The sequence below is a fragment of the Macaca mulatta genome, chromosome 12 (genome assembly GCF_049350105.2).
Source record: "Macaca mulatta isolate MMU2019108-1 chromosome 12, T2T-MMU8v2.0, whole genome shotgun sequence".
Taxonomy (NCBI): domain Eukaryota; kingdom Metazoa; phylum Chordata; class Mammalia; order Primates; family Cercopithecidae; genus Macaca; species Macaca mulatta.
The window spans coordinates 53,765,302-53,785,164 of record NC_133417.1 but is presented as its reverse complement, the minus strand read 5'-3'; the positions used below and the strand labels follow the sequence as shown (position 1 = coordinate 53,785,164).

The following is a 19,863-nucleotide window of genomic DNA, read 5'->3' as shown; positions in this document are numbered from 1 at the left end:
AGTTTTGAAAAACAATGGAAAATGTATATGTACGTAACTGAAATGCCATCCATGAAACAGTTACAACCAACAAAATAAGGAAGGCTTATGTTTCTATTTTACTTCAAAAGGAACAAATCAATTGGTCATCAGTCTTATAAGTTCTGGATTTGCCACCACCTCCAGAAACCGTACAAATGGATAGTTCTTTTGTTTTACTTATTTATAACATATATATCACATAAGGCAAATTCACTTCATGCTTTACTTCAGTAAAATGGGGAAAAAAGCTTTCTCTGCAATTGGCACTAAAGTTGTTTTAAGTTCTTAATAGCAAGGAGATACATCCAACTATAAGCAGAATGAACACAGTCATAATACATATCAAACCAAAATTATTTCCTTTATATAATCAGCAATGAGTAACTCCAGAGGTAGTATGGCAGAAACGAGCATGGATCCTATCAGGCCACAACCAAGACAAAATTAATATTTTTCTATGGTTTTGACCATAAATTGCTTTACACATTTAGGACCTGAATAAAAACCACTTTCACCAGAAATCTTGGCCCATTAATTCAACTGACATATCAATTTACAACTTTCAGGACTGCAGATATAAAAAATGTAAAGTATAAAATTATGTAAGTTTGAAATGGTTTTAATTGTATTCATTAAAAATATTTACATTTCCCAGTACTTACTTGACAAAACCCCCTTGCAATATAATTCTACTCTAAACTTTTATTTATAAAATGAGGCTCACTTATGACATTTCAATGACTGCGATACTGCAAATTACTTACATTCTGTAAAATATCTTACGAACTTTCATATCAAAGGTAGTTTATATTGGATTATCGGAAACCCAATAGAGCCCACAGATGAGCTTCCTATAGTTCTTTTCATTAATGCTTGGAAAGCATGTGAACATGAAAAGTGCTGTTAAGTGCTATCATCTCCCTTAAATTTTCACTTATACTGTGTGCACATTGTGAAATAAACACATATGCAGCATGTCCATGTTTTGATATGTATTTTTTATTTCCCTGCAGTTTTCACTTATCAAGAACAAGTAACAGGGAAAGTTGTCTGAACTAGTGCATAAACAAACATTCTGAAACACCACTACACGTATCTAATTTACAAGAACCGTATAAAAAAAGTCACTAAAACACTACACTATGAAGGTGTCCAACGCTTACAGTCAGACTTTTTCCAACCCGTTACTTGCCTTGTAGCCACAGGAAAACTCTCCAAAATTGAAAAGACAATCTTGCCACAACCCTCCCCCCTCCCAACACCTGGGATGGCTCGATATCTAGACTTCCAATAATTATTGCAATGATATAATGCAATACATACCTGGTAAAGTATCTTTTATGTGGTGTGTTACAGTTTTAAAGCCAGTTAAAATATGCAGCCTTCAGATAAAATGTAATCCTCGAAAAATTTTCATATCTGCACAGTTTAAATGTGCTAGACGCATAATTTTTCCTATTCCATTTTTTGTGTAATTATTTTTTATAAATTGGTATTATAAATAGAAATATACATTCAAAATACATGGAAAAGTGAGTTACTACATTAAATTTGCATGTATCGATCCATCCCTTTCCCCTGCACAGTAATAGAAAATACTATTTTGCCTTGAACTTCGTATTTGACAGTGAAATGCCACTAAAGTATTTACCAAAAAGTCCATCTAGTCAAATTGTGAAACAAAATGAACCAAGTGAAAACTTTACAGTTCCTTTAGAAAAAAATTACAAGAATTTCATTTCCTAGCTATGAATCTTTAACTTTTTAGACACAAAGTTGGATTTATTTTTACAAGATACAAAATGTAAACATGGCAAAATAAATAGTTAAAACAAGTGATGCAGGATCCCATTTCATGCTCATGATCCCATTAAAGAATTATTTTTTAAAATCCATTCAGTTGCAAATTCAAGTGCAAAAGCATGATGATGAATATCTACTATTCAAGTAACAGAAATAATATTGATGATACAAATAAACTATTTTACAAGGTAGTGATTTTCCCAATTTTACAAAATATACATCATATATGGATTTAACATCCAATATACTATAGTCCATTTAGGTCCATTGTTACACTCTGTGATCCACAGAGTGGTGCCTTTTGCATTCAGCTGGAATATGAATGACTGCACACCGTCAGCACAGGTCAGAGCCACATGGTTTAGGTTATGTCACTTCCATAGCTACTGTTGTCTCTGCTATTCCATTTAAGCCCAATCTTTCTGGTTCGTGGTTCTCTCTATGATAAAGCAAAGAATAAAATAAACATTAATATTCTCTAGAACACTGATGCTACCACTTAGTATTTACAAAAACATTGTTATGTAACTACAACTAAACATGACTTCACAAGAACAATTCCCATTTTTACGATTTCTAGAAAGGAATGAGAAAAATTTTTCTTCAGCTCAGAAATTCCAATAATTCCTAATTTTTTTTATTATAGCTATTTTTTTTTTTTTGAGACGGAGTGTCACTCTGTCGCCCGCTTGAGTGCAGTGGCCGGATCTCAGCTCACTGCAAGCTCCGCCTCCCGGGTTTACACCATTCTCCTGCCTCAGCCTCCTGAGTAGCTGGGACTACAGGCGCCCGCCACCTCGCCCAGCTAGTTTTTTTGTATTTTTTTAGTAGAGACGGGGTTTCACTGTATTAGCCAGGATGGTGTCGATCTCCTGACCTCGTGATCCGCCCGTCTCGGCCTCCCAAAGTGCTGGGATTACAGGCTTGAGCCACTGCGCCCGGCCTTATTATAGCTATTTACTTAGGAAAGATAATAATTTAACATAACATTTCAGTAGAAGCCAATGAGAAATTACTTATGAAATATGTATCACAGGACAAACCAAGTTTTCCTTTTTTTTTCTGAGAGATGAAGCATATGACACTCAAAAAGAATAATCATTAGGAGCACAGTATTACGGAAATTATTTTCCACTAGAGTTTAATTCTATAGGCTTAAGATCATGTATTAACCTATGCAAATCAATTTTTTTCTGATTCACTGTTCTCCTTGTATTAGTGTCATAGACAGAAATATAAAAACATTCTAAAATATATTATAGATGTACATTAATCCTAGAATATTCTCATTTTTAATATACATAAAGTAATTTACTTTCCCTTTGTGTATGATGCTAAAGAAAACACAAATTTGGATGTGAAACCTAAACTCTGGCACGGAGTTAATCATAACAACTCTCATCTTCCAGACTGCCTAAACTATGAAACACCAGACAAGAGTAACTTCACGCCTGTAATCCCAGCACTTTGGAAGGCTGAGGCGGGTGGATCAACACGTCAGGAGATCGAGACCATCCTGGCCAACATAGTGAAACCCCATCTCTACTAAAAATACAAAAATTAGCCAGGTGTGGTGGCAAGTGCCTGTAGTCCCAGCTACTTGGGAGACTGAGGCAGGAGAATTGCTTGAACCCGGTAGGCGGAGCTTGCTGTGAGCCGAGACTGCACTCCAGCCTGGGCAAGAGAGCGAGACTCCATCTTGGGGGTGGGGTGGGGGGGAGGGGGGAAAAGTAACTGAAGCTTCTAACATAGACTGTGATGTGTTTAACAATTTGATGTCCTTTTCTTTCTTTTCCTTTCTCTCTCTCTACTACTACTCTCCCTTTCTCTAATAATCCTACTAGGTTGGCATTTAAGCATCCTACTAGGCACCTTAAACAAATAACTAAGTCACAGAATTTTATACAGATCTTCAGTATCTATTGAAAATCAAGTCTGTCAATAAACACCTATTGCTTGAGCAGTGTAAAAAAAAGTCTTTTTCTTCCCACAGGACAGCCAGCACAAAGGGTTCTCATCACTGAAACACACACACACACCTTGCTATGCTGCTGATGGCACTGCTGGGAGTAACCTTTGGCACTCTGTCCATACTGGCAGCAACTGTGGCAAGTTTTAAGGCTGTTGGCGATGGTGCTGAAGTCCGTGTATTGATATGCACATTGACTGGAGAAACAACACTGACATTATTGAGGTGCACTGCATTTGTCAGGCAGGAATTGTTCATGGGAAGTGTCTGAGGACTGCTTGTGCACAATGCTGGGATTAAGTGGTTTGTAGTGGTGTGGCCAACTGTCCTTACAAGTTGTACAGCTGAAATCCCTGGGCTAGATGATAAAGCCATATTGGTGGAGTATAATGTTTTAGAGGTTCCTGAAAAACAAAAAAGTCATTCAATTAGTATCATGAGACATCAATAAAACTATTTTTAGAAGTTTAATAAAAATAAATACAAATATTTGTATTTGAATTGAATGCCAAGTTAACTTTTCACACACCGATCTCTCCAAAGGGAGCTTCTGATCACTAAGTAGAATGTACTAATCTGCTACAACCCCCAAAACATCCTCTTTCTACTGGTCTACAAAAAAGAGCTTTGCGAAGTATCCTGCTGCCTATATCTGGCAACTGTGGAGTTAAGTATAACAGGACAGATGGAAATGACAGTTGGGTTTCCCTAAGAATGCACACATGCATGAATATTAGTAAAAATGGACAATCAGGCTCATGAGTATATATAAAAGCAACTGGAAAATCCTAGGGTCTGAGAGGTAGCTGAAGGATGATAGGAATAGCAAGTTTTTGCGGACTCAAGGTACTAAGAAGCAGACAGGGTTTCATGGCAATACTCTTTCTAAAGAGGCGGAGCCAGAGGAAGTATGCCTATGAGTGGTATGTAAGAGTGGGAGGGCAAACCTGATTTCCAGTTTATTACTGTCCTGGGTTATATTTCACCTTTTTATCAATGCATGGATGATTCAATGGGGATGGTTAGCTCAACAGATTTCCTAAGATGTGAGGCAACTAACAGTATGTGAATGAAACCAGGAAGGGTAGAGTGTTACACAGGTTATGTATTCAATGGATGAGGGAGAAAACAAGGAGTAGATTCTATGTGAATTCTAGAAACATCTAGCTATTTCTCCCTATCTTTCCAAAGAAATCCTAAAGAGTCCTGATTGACTTCTTATACACATTTTCTCCTTGGATAAAAAAACAAAAACCATACTCCCAATTACTGAGTTACAACTTCAAGAAAGTAGGTACCATGTGAAACCCCAGCTGTACCTGAAGGCTGGACAACACCGTTTATGTTGTTGTGGCCAGTGTTCTGTTCCTTGGCTACCTCACTGCGACTTGGAACAGGTGCACTGACCACTGCAGATGCAGCAAAGTGGGCGCTTGCTGAGTCAAGTGTTTTAGACATACAGTCAGAGGTGCTTGAGCCCTATAGAATGAACAAAGTTAAATTCTCTAATTTTTAGATGTAATTTTATGAACATATTAAGGGATGGGGCAAACCCAAGAGGCTGTTGCCTTTCTAACCTTGAACAATTATAAGTGTTTAGATTAAGAGATCTAGGATTCCATAGACGATTTTTGGTAAATGAAGCAGGGAAGTGAACAAAAACTGGGAATTTATTTCTGAGAAAGAACTAGAGATTAAATAACCCAAGGCTTTAATGTTCTATTAATTTTTCCAGTAAATATTAATGAATGCTTTTAAAAATGCTTGACAAACTAGATACTTGGATAAAATGAAATCAAAGATATAATTAATAGATATTTTTGTCACAACGTGAAAAGCTATCTTGGCCTAACCCTGAAACAGGCTGAAACTACTTTAGGCTGGTTAACCAAGAGACTGAGAAAAGTTTAAATAGCCATTCCTCCTTCATTCTGTATAAAACTGGTTACTAAATCCTACAGCCCTAGTCCTTGAGCAAGTCCCAGATACACCTGGATGTCACAGGAGTGTTGGGTTCCAAAGTCACTGAGATACTCATGTTACTGGAGTCAGGGTCTTTAAAGTCAGTGTACTGACCCTTTGAGAATGGGCTGAACCACAACGGGCAGATTCTAGCCTGCGAGCTCACAAAATATAACCAAGATTGAGTAAATCTCAGTTACTACTTTAGAAGTGGTTTTAGAATTATAGAGCAATAAAATTTAAGACCTAAAATGCAAGGTTTATGTTTTTCAGGTGGTTCAAATTTGAAATAAGATTTCTTAGTTTTGTTTTTAGTGGCTTAAAATAGAAATTTATCATCATATAGTTCTGTAGGCCAGAAGTCCACAATGAAGCTTATGGGGTTAAAATCAAGGTGTTGGCAAGGCTGGTTCCTTCTGGCAATTATGGTTTTATGAAGTATTTTTATTCTTATCTCTAGCATCTTTATTTAGTGGTGTCTACAAACAACTTCCCTTAGTGGCAATTTTCTTCTTCATTTTTAAAAACTTTTATTTATTTATTTATTTATTTTTTTGAGACACAGTCTGACTCCATCACCCAGGCTGGAGTGCAGTGGCGCGATTTAGCTCACTGAAACTTCCCCTTCAGAGTTCAAGTGATTCTCATGCTCCAGTCTCCCAAGTAGCTGGGCTTACAGGTATGTACCACCATGCCCAGTTAATTTTTGTATTTTTAGTAGAGACAGGGTTTTGCCATGTTGGCCAGGCTGATCTCGAACTTCCGACCTCAAGTGATCTGCCTGCCTCAGCTGCCCAAAGTGCTGGGATTACAGGCGTGAGCCACCGTGCCTGGCTGCAATTTTCTTCAACAGGAAAATGTGATTCACAATGGCAAGGCATTATGCTGTTAATATATTGCACAATTCAACTGAATTACTGCCCAGCTTATGAAGCACATCCACATGGCACTTAAACACATAGTTTAGGAAGTGGTTAGGAAAGTTATATCTTTCAAAAAAATCTTCTTTGGGGGAGTAGAGGTGGAGAATGATTCTTACAACTGCATATATAATTACTTCTATAAATTCTTAACAACCCTTCAAAAAATTTAAAATACCGTATCTGGCTCCAGAACTCTTCTCAAAGTATTAAGAGACTAGTTTATAAGCTAGTCACTTAAAATTACGTACATTAACTGAAAAGAAATTCAGGTTAGAGCCCCCAAATCAAGAGTGGCAAAACCAAGATTATCTTCTTGGTATCTGACTTGACTAAAATGGAATAAAACTACATACTGATGAAAGAAACAGACATAACTATGACAAAAAGAGCAGTTTACCTGTGCTTTTGGATGTGTCTGTTGCGAGGAATGCTGAGATTGCTGTTTCTGCTGAAGCTGGGCAAGTTGCTGCCTTTGCATCTGAACTAACTGCTGCTGATGTGTCTGAAACTGCTCTTCCGTGATACCCCCTGTTACTGGTAAACAACATGAATTTTGGAAATGAGTACGTTTTAAAAGATTTTTAATAACATAAGCAGAATATAAATTTACTCCACAATTAAGATGAAAGCAATAACAAACTACAATATGGATTATCAGAAAATAATCTAATGAAAATGAAATCTTTCATCAAGTATGCTTGTATCTGTGATCTCCATCACATGCTAAGAAAAGTGTCTAAATGTAGTTTTTGTTGAATAATATAGTTCTAACATGAATATTTTACCATTTATTCAGACTTAACATCTTTGAGACCACCCTTAATTCTCTACATTATGACGAGCAAGTAATGAGAAAAACTTTGATTTATTCATGTTAATAGTAATAAAATAATCACTAAGTTATAGCCTTAATAAGAAAGTAGGACCATCTGCAAGACTGTCAATGATTTTTACTGCTGGTTTCATATAATATTGAAGTGAAAATATTTTATTCTCTGATTACAAATCAAAGTAGAGAGCAACATTCATCTAACATAACCATAAACTATAATTTAAGACAACAGATTCAATGTCTGAAGTAAATCCATCTATAAAAATATGGGCTAGAAATCAGACAAGTATTCAGAAAACTGAAGATAATATGTATCCTCAGATGTAATAAATTCTATTGTGACCAACTATGTTAAAAGTGTGTTTCAAATGAAAACAAAATATTTTGTTGTTTTTAACAACAACAAAAATACTTTTGGGTTGGTAGATCATAGATAAAATATTGCCAACCAGCTGCGTTTTTTGAAAAAATCAGCTAAGTTACAGAAACCATTTTTCTCAAAGAAATGTAAACAAAATTTCATTCGTTGATATTTCAGCAGATGATTGATAAATTGATTTAGAGAACACAAAGACATTTCCATGGAAGTCAGTACAATATTAGAGTCAAGAAAAATTAAATGACATGAGAAGAAATGTACTTTAGAGTAATTTTGCTCTATTTTTTAACTGCTCACTTTCCTTTCTCCCAATTATTTCAATCAACAAATATTTACTATCTACTATAATGCAGAATGCTGCACTAAGAGTTACAGTGAATACAGGGGAAAATAAGAAGAGGATCTCTGTTACAAAGTCCTGGAATGTAGTTGGAAAGAAAAGACAGACATAAGAAATACCAATTAATGAATCAACCTTTACATGTAATTGAGTGATCTAATCAATATGACCTAAAGGAGTTTAGACTGGCAACTATAGCCTCAATCTAGCTTACTTAACTCTCCCAAGTTTTCTGTTGAGTAGGATCACGCATAAATAATTTAAAAAAATATTTATGGTAAATTAGACATATAACAAGTTATGCCTAGTACAGTCTATTTTCTATGAAAAAGGAGTTATGCCCCAGAAATGAACAAAGCTTTGGATATACTCTCATTTCTATTCCACAATATTATCATTCAAATTTGTCTTGGACTAGAAGGGGAAAACCGTTCTTAGATAGCAATGTTATTTTTAAAAGATTCAAAACCTTGGGGCTATTACAGTGCTCACTCTAAAATTTTTAAATTACCTGTATTTTTGAAGTACACATTAGTTATCTTACTGAATTACCAACAAAATCAAATGTCTTTCTTTGCACATGTTAAATTCACTGCAAGTGTTCTATTTTTAAATGAAAAAAATTTTTTTAAATTCTAAATTTATAATCTTCAACCTCAAATGAAAATGTGAAGTATTCATGAATTTCCAGCTGTTTGAAAACCTTGGGGAAAGAGATGAAAAATAGTTTATTAGATACAAAGACAGAAAGAAAAATCTTAAACCCAAATAAATCTGTTTAAGTCCTATGTGTACAGTTCACCAATTCAAAAGAAATGGACTTGGAATCTGGTATTATTACAACAGTCCTTAAGTCCAGTGTCAAGTGTGTCCAGAGTTGAGCTTTATGCTCTGGTGAAAAGGTGAGAGGCACAATGATTAATATTAAGTGAGGAATAAGCCAAATAAGAATATATACTTTCAGTGGCTATTTCAAAATTGAGAAAGAAGCAAGAATGAGAATTTTTTCTTCTTTCTATAATCGTTTAAGTCAGCTGATAAAATCTTACTAATTCAGAATAAAGTATATATCTAAATTAGTAGAAAGAACAAATTCCTGTTTTTTGGAGGCAGAGTCTTGCTCTATTGCCCAGGCTGGAGTGCAGTGGTACAATCATAGCTCACTGCAGCCTTGAACTCCTGGGTTCAAGTGATCCTCCCGCCTCAGCCTCCTGAGTAGTGAGTAGTTGGAACTACAGGTGCATGGCATCACACCTGGCTAATTTTTTTAATTTTTTGTATACCCAGGGTCTCATTATGTTGCCCAGGCTGGCCTCCAATTCATGGCCGCAAGTGATCTGCCTGCCTCAGTCTCCCAAAGTGCTGGAATTACAGGCATGAGCCACTGTGACCAGCCCAAATTGCTACTTTTTAACAACAACAAAAATATTTTTTGGGTTGGTAAATCATAGATAAAATATTGCCAACTAGCTGTGTTCTACCTGCTTTTATGAACACATGATCATTTGTGTACATATTAAAAAGGGAAACAGATAAAACTAGCTGTTTTTTTTGGGTGTCCGCATTTACTGTCCTGTCTTCTTGAGACCATTAATTTGCTCAGGAACCTTATTCTTTTCTCCTCATAGGAAACTCAGAAAATCCCAACCTAGTCGCAATCCAAATTATTCAGACTAATGGTCAGTGTTTCTTAACCTTTTTAAACCTAGGTGGACTTTGATACTAAAATTCTCATTTCTGATCCCATTTCTGGTTGAGAATCACTGACACAAATTTAATTTAATTCTATATGTATATGCTTTAAAAAATTACATTCATTTTTTTCTTTTCCCCCTCACCTGAATCTCAGTATGTTATATCCATTCTTGGCATCTAGCTCTTTATTATTAAGCAAGGTATTCTGTGCTTGCAACAAGCTGATCTTCCTCATTCAGAATTTTCTAGAGCACTATTTATTATTACTTCAAAACTTTAGACAAAAATCGCCAAGAGTAATCAATGACACAAAATTGGAACATATACAAAATATCCTTTCTAACTCCTTTATTATTTTGGGGTGGAGGAAAAGTGGTATGAAATGCACAGTTTTAATAGCATGGACACAATATTGAATTGCAATTCTCAGGGTTCTCAGGGTTTACTTACTGGTAGGTGGGTGGGGGGGGGCAGGAGAAATTTGACTGAAAGCACTTTCTCTACTAATTATTTTTTCTTTCATAAGTTACTGAAATACATCCAGAAGATATTTCTTACATTGCTCTGGATTACCAAGAGGCACACATTAAAGTACATCAGAAATAAGTAATAGTTATAGAGTGAACAAATCTGTTTCAGAATAAGATACAAGACAGGGACCAGGGACCCAGCTTTGGGTGAGGTGATGGCGGCACCAAGGGCAAGTGGGAATGTACAAAAGGGAAATTGAGATTCTCTGCTTCTCTTGCTTAGGGCCAAGCCCAGTTTTTTCACTAGCTGATCTTAAGTTGCTAGCTTAAAAGTGAAATTCATGCTGGTCATAAATCTATCCCATCACATGCCCACAAATCTTATCAATTTAAAAGTAACCATAAATCTGATTGTTTTGTGAAGGCAGGAGTATTTCAATACTCCAGATAGATGAGAAGTATTCCTTTCCCTAAGTAAAATGTTTTGCAAAACTTCCTGGGTAACACATTCTATATAACACATTCGGCATACTTGTTATATGATTTTCCCTTTTATATACCCAAATATGTAATTCAGGACATTAGTAACATACTTGTATTTCTAGATATATTGTATACAGAACAGTCTGTTTTTCACGAAAGCCCCTCACCTTTCTGGCTATCTTCTACAAATCTGATTCATTACCTATCTTGTAATTACCAGTCTACTTTTATTCCTCAGATAAATCCATATGCCTTTTCTTAGGTATCTGTCACCATCCTTGGAAAGCAGACTTTGTTTTCAAAGGTCCCAGCCATCCCTCATGAAATGAGTTCCTGTATGGTGCTCTGCCTAAGGTGACTTCTTAGTGATCAACTAAAAACATACTCTGTGTACCTCCACAGATTTTACACTAACACAATGATTATAAAGCTTTAGGTCCCTGCTTCTTAAGCTTGTGCCCAGAGGTATTCTTGAGTATATGGGAAATCTTTGTTAACTCTGTATTATTTTTGTTGACAAATGAAAAGAACAATCTAAACAGAAATACACTCTGGATCTTCTGGATGATCATCCCACAACAGAGTAGGAACACAGGATTTTTGTGCTTGTGCCTTTGTTTTTTCATCATCTCTTAACTTTTAATGCAGTGTTTCTTAAACTGGCCTAAGATGGATTCTTGGGAAGCCATGAATTTTTCAAATACTAGCCTCGACTAAATTTTCACGGCTTAATGAAGAATACCTAATTTGGTAGTAAAGATTATTTAAAAGTCAAAAAGAATACATTATCTAGTATTTTTTCATCTACCAGGTCAGTCTTTGTTACAAGTTTTCTTTTTTTCTTTTTTAAGAGACGGGGTCTTTGCCTGGGTGCAGTGGCTCACGTCTGTAATCCCAGCACTTTGGGAGGCCGAGGGGGGTGGATCACCTGAGGTCAGGAGTTCAAGACTAGCCTGGGCAACATGGTGAAACCCCATCTCTGCTAAAAATAAAAAAATTAGCTCGGCATGGTGGCTCGTGCCTATAATTCCAGCTACTTGGGAGGCTGATGCACGAAAACTGCTTTGCCTGGGAGGCGAAGATTGCAGTGAGCCAGAATCATGCCATTGCACTCCAGTGTGGGCGAGAGAACAACACTCGTCTCAAAAAAAAAAAAAAAAAAAAAGGGGAGACAGGGTCTTGCTATGTTGCCCAGGCTGGTCTCAAACTCCTGGCCTCAAGCCATCCTTCCACTTTGTCCTCACAAAGTGCTGAGATTACAGAGGTGAGTCACTATATCCAGTATTACAAGAGTTTTGGTATATGCTTTATCAAAGATATTCTGACTATATGCAATTTTTGTTTTAAAGGACAGATCTGGGGCAGGATTAAAGGGTAGAGAGAGGGATCTTACATCAAATCTTCTGGGTTAGAGTGGGAAGTCAAATGAAAGTTCATATAAACCACTGGAGCTACTCTGCTGACAAACATATCCAGGAGGGTTGACATTACCTTTCCAGGACTGTATACATCTTACAAATGTAACTCTTACAGTGAAAGGCAAACTAACCAATAAACTGAGTCTTTGTGGGTGGGGAGTGGAAAGGTGAGGGGCGTTGGGGAATGGAGAACAAATAGATGTGAGGATAATGAAAAAAGACTAAAAATCCATTTAAACTTCTGAAACCCAAGCCAAATATTTACAATTGAAACTTCGTTATTTCCTTTTATAGTTTAACTAAAATATTTTAATCCCTTAGGTCTGAATCCATTTCTCACCTCTGGAAGCAACCCTAATCCTTAGCTAGATGCTAAATCACATTATACCAATCCTAAAACTATCATACTTGCACACATTTATGACGATTTAAGAATGAATGGGAAGAGAAACTGAAGAAATTAAAAATCAGGAATTTCTCTTGGAAAACTTTACAAACAATGATTTTAGAAATTGGTAATATTAAGATATTTAAAGTTGTCAAAAAGGCTGCTGGTATCTATTCTGTATATTATGACAGGTAAGATAAGAAAAAAGTATCATGTTAATTTGCAACCATGCGTTAGTGAAAACTAAAACTAAATGTAAATTAATCTGTCCTTTCAAATCTGAAAAAGCAAAGCACTTTTAGATACAAAATGTATTCTCTTGAGTTCTGGATTTAAGAACATCATCTCAAAGAATAATACTGTAGTTTCAAAGGATTATCCCCTGTTTATGTGAAGAAATTACATTCTTCATGTACATATTACAATTTGCATGTGCTATTAATTAAGTTCCTTGAAGGTAAGGATTGTCTTGTAAAGCTGCAACTTTTAAACACTTAACCCAGTGTTTCCCATATAAGAGACACTAAATGATGTATGAAATTAATTTCTCTTGGTTATTCAATTGTCATGTTCACCACAATCAATCTATTCTTTATCCTGCTTTTTTTCTTTGAGAAGTGTTTTTCAATTAAGAGGATATACCTTTATTTTACTTAAAGGTTAATGAAACACATCTCTGCTTTCAAATGAAGTCTTTAGTTTTGGTTCTAATACCTAGGATACAGTTTTCAATTTTCCTTTAAGTATATAAAAGATAACACACACACATATATATGCAATTTTTGCATATATATATATGCAAATATATATGCAATTTTTGCATATATATATATGCAAATATATATTTATTTATTTATTTTTTTGAGTCAGGGTCTTACTTTGTCACCCAGGCTGGAGTGCAATGGCAAGATCTTGGCTCACTGCAGCCTCTACTTCCTGGGTTCAAGAGATCTTCCCCCCTCAGCTGGGACTAGAAGCACGTGCCACCACACCCACCTAACTTTTGTATTTTTAGTAGAAACTGGGTTTTGCCACGTTGCCCAGCCTGGTCTTGAACTCCTGGCCTCAAGTGATCCACCTGCCTCAGCCTCCCAAAGTGCTGGGATTACAGGCATGATTCACTGTGCCTGGCCTAGAATTCTAATATTTTGGACACATGGGCTATGACTTGGAAAACATTAATCAGGGCTATTAACAACATTTAAGAGAAAATTATTTGCCACTAGCCCTTAATTCCACATAAGATGCAGCTCTCTTTTTAATTTTTGTTTAAGAACTAAGGAACTTGTGATATAAATAAAGTGCATTATGTTTCTATTTCTGATTAAACTCATTTGCTGGGATTTCCCAGCTGTGAAATGGACAATTTAGTACTAATAATCTGTTTAGTTCAGTGTTACTCTCTGCCAGGGAAAAGTACAATCCAGTGTTAGTCTTGGTCCCTTATTTTTTGTCTTGTTACTCTTAAAAACAACTGTGCTCTCACAACCAAGCCCACTAAGAACAAGCAGAAGGAAAAAGTGTTCAAGACACATAGATTAAAAAAACCAAACACACGAGGATCCCATTCTTTTGCTGTATCCTTAAATACATGAGGATACATCCATCAAAAGTAAAAATATAGTTTTCTAAAACTCCCTCATCCTTCCATTTAGGTAGATGAGGAAATTCCTATCCGTATTCATGGAATTGTAACTGAATTCACTTAAAATTATTATCTAACCAGAACTAAGAAATCTATATAATGAATATAACTGATACAAATCATTAAATTATAAGTTTTCAATTATTTTTTTAAATGCTGTTAAAAAACTTTTTTCATTATGTATTTGTATTGCCATGCCTATTATTTTAAAACAAAATACATCTGTTGAAAACAAAAAACCTTGTGGTCCCAGTGACTAGAGGAGTCACAGTCAAGAAGAATGAGTTCAAACAAAATCTTTTACTCTAGGAATAAATTACTAAATAAGACAGATATGATTTCAAAACACTGAATTCTAATGTACCTTAGTTGTTGCTTAAGTCTTAAAATTTTTTAAGGAAAGAAATGGTACTGTGTTGAGGGTATTAAAAAATTTCAGATAGGAAAAATCACACAGACCAAGAAGATTATTTTTTTTCTAATGGTAATGTAAAGATAAAAATACAAAAAAATCTTGTTGTCTATGATGTTAACATAGCCAACTTGTGACTTAAATTCCCTGAGAAGTACATGCACGCCTAACGTAACAGTTTAAATGCTTATTTTATGTTGTATGGTAGTGTCATAGGATTATAGAGGTGATTATAATGGAACTATTTAAGTCGTATTAACTTATATTTTGGACCAATACATATGTTGTATTGATGATATAACAATATATACAGGCCGGGTGCAGTGGCTCAAGCCTGTAATCCTAGCACTTTGGGAGGCCGAGACGGGCGGATCACGAGGTCAGGAGATCGAGACCTGGCTAAAACGGTGAAACCCCATCTCTACTAAAAAATACAAAAAAAACTAGCCGGGCGAGGTGGCGGGCGCCTGCAGTCCCAGCTACTCGGGAGGCTGAGTCAGGAGAATGGCCTGAACCCGGGAGGCAGAGTTTGCAGTGAGCTGAGATCTGGCCACTGCACTCCAGCCTGGGTGGCAGAGCGAGACTCTGTCTCAAAAAAAAAAAAAAAAAAAAAAACCAAAAAAAACAATATATACAACACATATATACTTTCTGGAAAAAAGTCAAGTTAAATCTAGAGTTAATCTGGAATGTATAGTACGAAGCTGAAAATATCTGACAATGTTCACGCTGAGAAGGAAGACATTAAAATCACTTTTTAATGTGGTATACATCAGCAGAGAAAACAATCAGCCTACGGTCAAATGTAATTATAAATGCCTCTATATGGTGTGTTTTAAACTCTCTTTTTAAGAAAAATTATTTTGAGAATGTTTAGTACAGGAATTCCATTTAGCTAAATAAACTGGAACTTTGTCTTAGAGCTGGCTGAAAAAAGATCTGATTTAATACTTGTCAACTTTCTACTATCTTTAGATTTCTAATAATCCCGCAGCCTCAAATTGTATTACACATTTATCCATTTCAGCTTCAAGCACTCTTTCAACTTCACAGACTCATGAACTTTATATAATGGGAGGCCATTTTCCTTACTTAAGTTCGTTTAGGAGAAAATTAACCAACTAATTTGGATAAATGATATGCCAATTTCTAATCATTCAAACAAATCCAATATTTCATTATAACCTTTAAACAAATCACTGTACAAGTCAAGTTGGAAAAGAGGCAGTTCAGTAGCTAAAAGAGACTGAACATTATTGAGACCAATCAAGCTAAAGTGATTCATGATCACTGTAAGGAAGTTTAAATATGATAATTTCACATCCTAGAATGTATCATCCAGGAAGTAATTTAGAAATACAAAAAAAAAAAAAGGTATCAACAGTGTAAGTCTCTATGTTAGTCTTGGGATACAATGCATATATACAACGTATACATTATAAAGATATTTATAAATTATACATACTTGCATACATGTGATAAAACAGACCACAGAAGAAAACAAATCAAAATTGTACCTTAGATTCTCCAGATATTATACATTATTTACAATGTACATGTCATAAAAATATTACATTAATTTGAATACATCTCTTAAAAATGAAAAAACTTCCTGATCTAACTAGAGGTAAGCTATCGGACAAAAATTATTATTCATAGGGGCTTGGCACAATGGCTCATGCCTATAATCCTAGCACTTTGGGAGGCTGAGGCAGGTGGATCACCTGAGGTCAGGATTTCGAGACCAGCCCGGCCAACACGGCGAAACCCTGTCTCTACTAAAAATACAAAAATTAGCTGGGCATGGTGGTATGCTCCTGTAGTCCCAGCTATTTGGGAGGCTGAGACAGGAGAATCGCTTGAACCCAGGAGGCAGAGGTTGCAGTGAGCTGAGATCATGCCACTGCACTCCAGACTGGGTGATACAGCGAGACTCCATCTAAAAAAAAAAAAAAAAAAAAAAAAAAATTATTCACAGGGAGTCTCCTAAAAATCATTTTCCAGAAAGAGTTTTCAAAGGTACTCTCAAGGAGTAATGGTTACATTTAATCAAAGATTACGCACCAAAATGAAAATTACCTTTAACATAAGCAGTAGATAGTACTGCGCTGTGATTATCTGGTGGCAGCTTATAAGCAGTCTGCTTTGTAGGGAAGTCTGTATGCATTCTGCCTACATTTACCACACCAGGAATACACCCGAAATAGATGTCAGTGGTTTTACAGTACTAGTTAGGACAATTTGGTTAAAATGTGAGGCAGAACAGTACAATTTTGTTTCTTAGGTTGGGGAAAAAAATGCAGTAGGTTAAGATAAAATTCCTTTCCCAATAAAATTAAGTAAAAAAGAATAGCAGGATATACTTTTAACACAGCAACAGCTTACCTGATATGCCATTCTTGCTGGTGTTCAATAAAGCTACAGATGCTGCAGAAACTCTTTTATTGTTCACAGTCTGCCCTGGTTTTCTTGAGGTACATTCTTCACTATCACTGTCCTGTAAATTTAGTAGCCTTGGCTGGAAACACTGTAGTCGACATGATCTGATATTGCTTAATATTTCAGAAAGGGACAGTCTATTTTCACAATGTTTACTGGAAGCATTGGTCCGAGAGAAATTAGAAGAAAAGTCTATAGTTTGGGAAGAGCTTGAAAAACTATTCAGCATTTCAGGGTCTATCTGTTTTAGGACTGGGTCATGTTCTGTGGATATTCGGTCCATTATGACCCTGAAAAGCAAAATAAAACCAAACATTAACTAAGACAGCTGAACATTTTTTCTTTGTCTTCTGTTCCAGATAGCAAACAAAAACCAAAAACCAAAAAACAAATACCAAAAGTGAAAACAAATACTTCACCTTCCACCTCTGCCAATTCGCCTCCTTGCAAATCCTATACATCTTCTTGGGACTGTAAGTGTTGTAAGGCAATGCCTATACCTCAACTTATCCAAATCTGCCAGTTCTGAATTTTCACATGAATGGTTAGCTTGGTCCAAACGAGGCTGCAAAGAAAGAAAAAAAAAAAACCCAAAAAACTCATGGAGTAAATTTGAAATGAAGACAGGTTAGATCATGATAAACATGAAGTAACTGCAACATTAGCAGAACAATTAAAATCTAGACATAAAACTGTAAAAATCGGGCTTCACTGACTATTAATCAGGTTAAATTTTACAAAACTGAATCAAAAGTTCACTCACCAAGATTACCCAAACTGAATTTAGTTTCTAAAGATAAATTCACTTAGGGTCCATTATACTTAAAAAGGAATGTATCTTTTTAAAAAAAATGCAGCTTTTAACGTATGTGTACAAAGTAGAGATGGTGAAATTACATTGTAATTTGTAGGCTTCCTACTGAGAAACCAGAAACAAAATTTTTTGGACTAAAAATTGCATTTCAAACTCTTAAAGGGTCAAACTGAAGCTTCCTCTTTACTTTTAAGAAACACATATCCAAGCGGGATGCAGTGGCTCATGCCTGTAATTCTAGCACTTTATGAGGCCAAGACAGGAGGATCACTAGAGACCAGGAGTTCAAGACCAGCCTGGGCAATGTAGCAAGACCCTATCTCTACAAAAATTACAAAAATTAGCAGCATGTGGTGGTATGTGCCTGTAATCCCAGGAAGCTGAGGTGGGAGGACTACTCGAGCCCAGGAGTTTGAAGTTACGGTGAGCTGTATGATTGCATCACTGCACTTCAGCCTTGGTGACAGAGCAATACCCTGTCTCTAAAATAAATAAATAAATAAATAAATAAATAAATAAATAAATAGAAAGAAAGAAAGAAACAGCCTGTTCCCTGCCTTCCCATTCCCTTCATCATTTTATCATGCTATGTCTGTCCCCTTTCATTAAGAATTTTCCCTTCTCTCATCAGCATAATTAGTAAACAAATCTCCACCTCTCCTAAATTTACACACCCTAAAATAGTTGTCAGTGTATGTTTACCATTACATAGCAAGATAAATGATCTCCACAAGCCATATAAGAAAGTCAAAGCCATCCTCACAATGCTACATTATACCTCATCCGAGAATCTTGGAGAGTGATATAATGCGACTTCATAGCATAAAGCAACTTCTAGGTGTGTCAAAAAGTTATGAATACAATTATTAGACAAAACACTGCCATTATGGAAGTTTAAAAATTATTATTTTGTTTGATACCTACTGGTATGTATGCACAAGATGGGCTTGCATAACAATAAATTTCAATAAACACCTAGTAGCCATCAAAGGTTCTAGAACCAACTTACAAATTCTGGGTTTACTTAATTCTAGTAATGACACACTGAATAATTTTTACAACTACTGAAGCTATAATTAGTGCCCAAAATGAAACTAAATTTCTAAAATGTGAGGAATTATCAATTTTCAAGAAGAAGATTCCGATGCCCTTTGAAAGGACTCAGTACCTTTTAGCATTTTTTACCAGTATTCACATAAAGGATATTACACAAAAAAAATTGATGCATTTCCCATTTTTAGATCAAGACTAAGTCATCTTGACACGGGTTACCTGTTAATTCCAGTTCACAAAAACACCACACACACACACAAAAGTTCTTACAGCATAATACTGGCATCCTGCCCGCCTTCTGAAAGCACAGGGACCATCAGGATCATTTTCTTCTTCCGGTTCTGATACTGGGGACAATACCTAGACAAAAGAGGAATTCCATTTAGGAGTTATCAAAAGTCAATAGATCAATGTTTGTAATGCTCTAAAATTTAAATCTGATCACAAACAGTAAATCGCTTCTATATTACATATCGTAGGTACTGAATTCCCCCAAAACATTAAATGACTAGCAAAAATTTTCTATGATTAAAAATTCTTCTTTTTAATGGATTAGTTCTTTCAGGTTAAGTATACACGGCATTGGCAATGCTTAATTGCTTCTAAACATGAAGTGCTAAGACTTAGAATTAATATAGTTTTTATACATCCCATTATATTTTATAAATAATGTATGTGGCTATAAATATTTAATGACAGTTATACTTCACCTATAGGTAAGTGTTTTTATCCAATAACTTTATCTCTCTGTAATAAAGCCAAAAACTAGGACATAAAAACAGCTTATAAATAGCCAAAAAATCACCACAACGAAAAA

At 35.5% G+C, this 19,863-nt stretch overlaps 1 protein-coding gene across 1 annotated transcript in view; it reads right to left on the bottom strand.

Moving 5' to 3' along the window:
* Nucleotides 1-1,004: 1,004 nt before the first annotated feature.
* The window catches only part of EPC2 (enhancer of polycomb homolog 2), a 142,556-nt gene continuing 123,697 nt past the window's right edge, over nt 1,005-19,863 (bottom strand). Inside the window, exons 8-14 of the mRNA XM_015110068.3 lie at nt 19,317-19,406; nt 17,599-17,744; nt 17,126-17,469; nt 7,076-7,212; nt 5,113-5,272; nt 3,864-4,197; nt 1,005-2,263 (exon numbers count right to left, since the gene is read on the bottom strand). Coding sequence (XP_014965554.1) covers nt 2,191-2,263; nt 3,864-4,197; nt 5,113-5,272; nt 7,076-7,212; nt 17,126-17,469; nt 17,599-17,744; nt 19,317-19,406 — 1,284 coding nt within the window. The 3' untranslated portion in view covers nt 1,005-2,190. The remainder of the gene's footprint in view (nt 2,264-3,863; nt 4,198-5,112; nt 5,273-7,075; nt 7,213-17,125; nt 17,470-17,598; nt 17,745-19,316; nt 19,407-19,863) is intronic.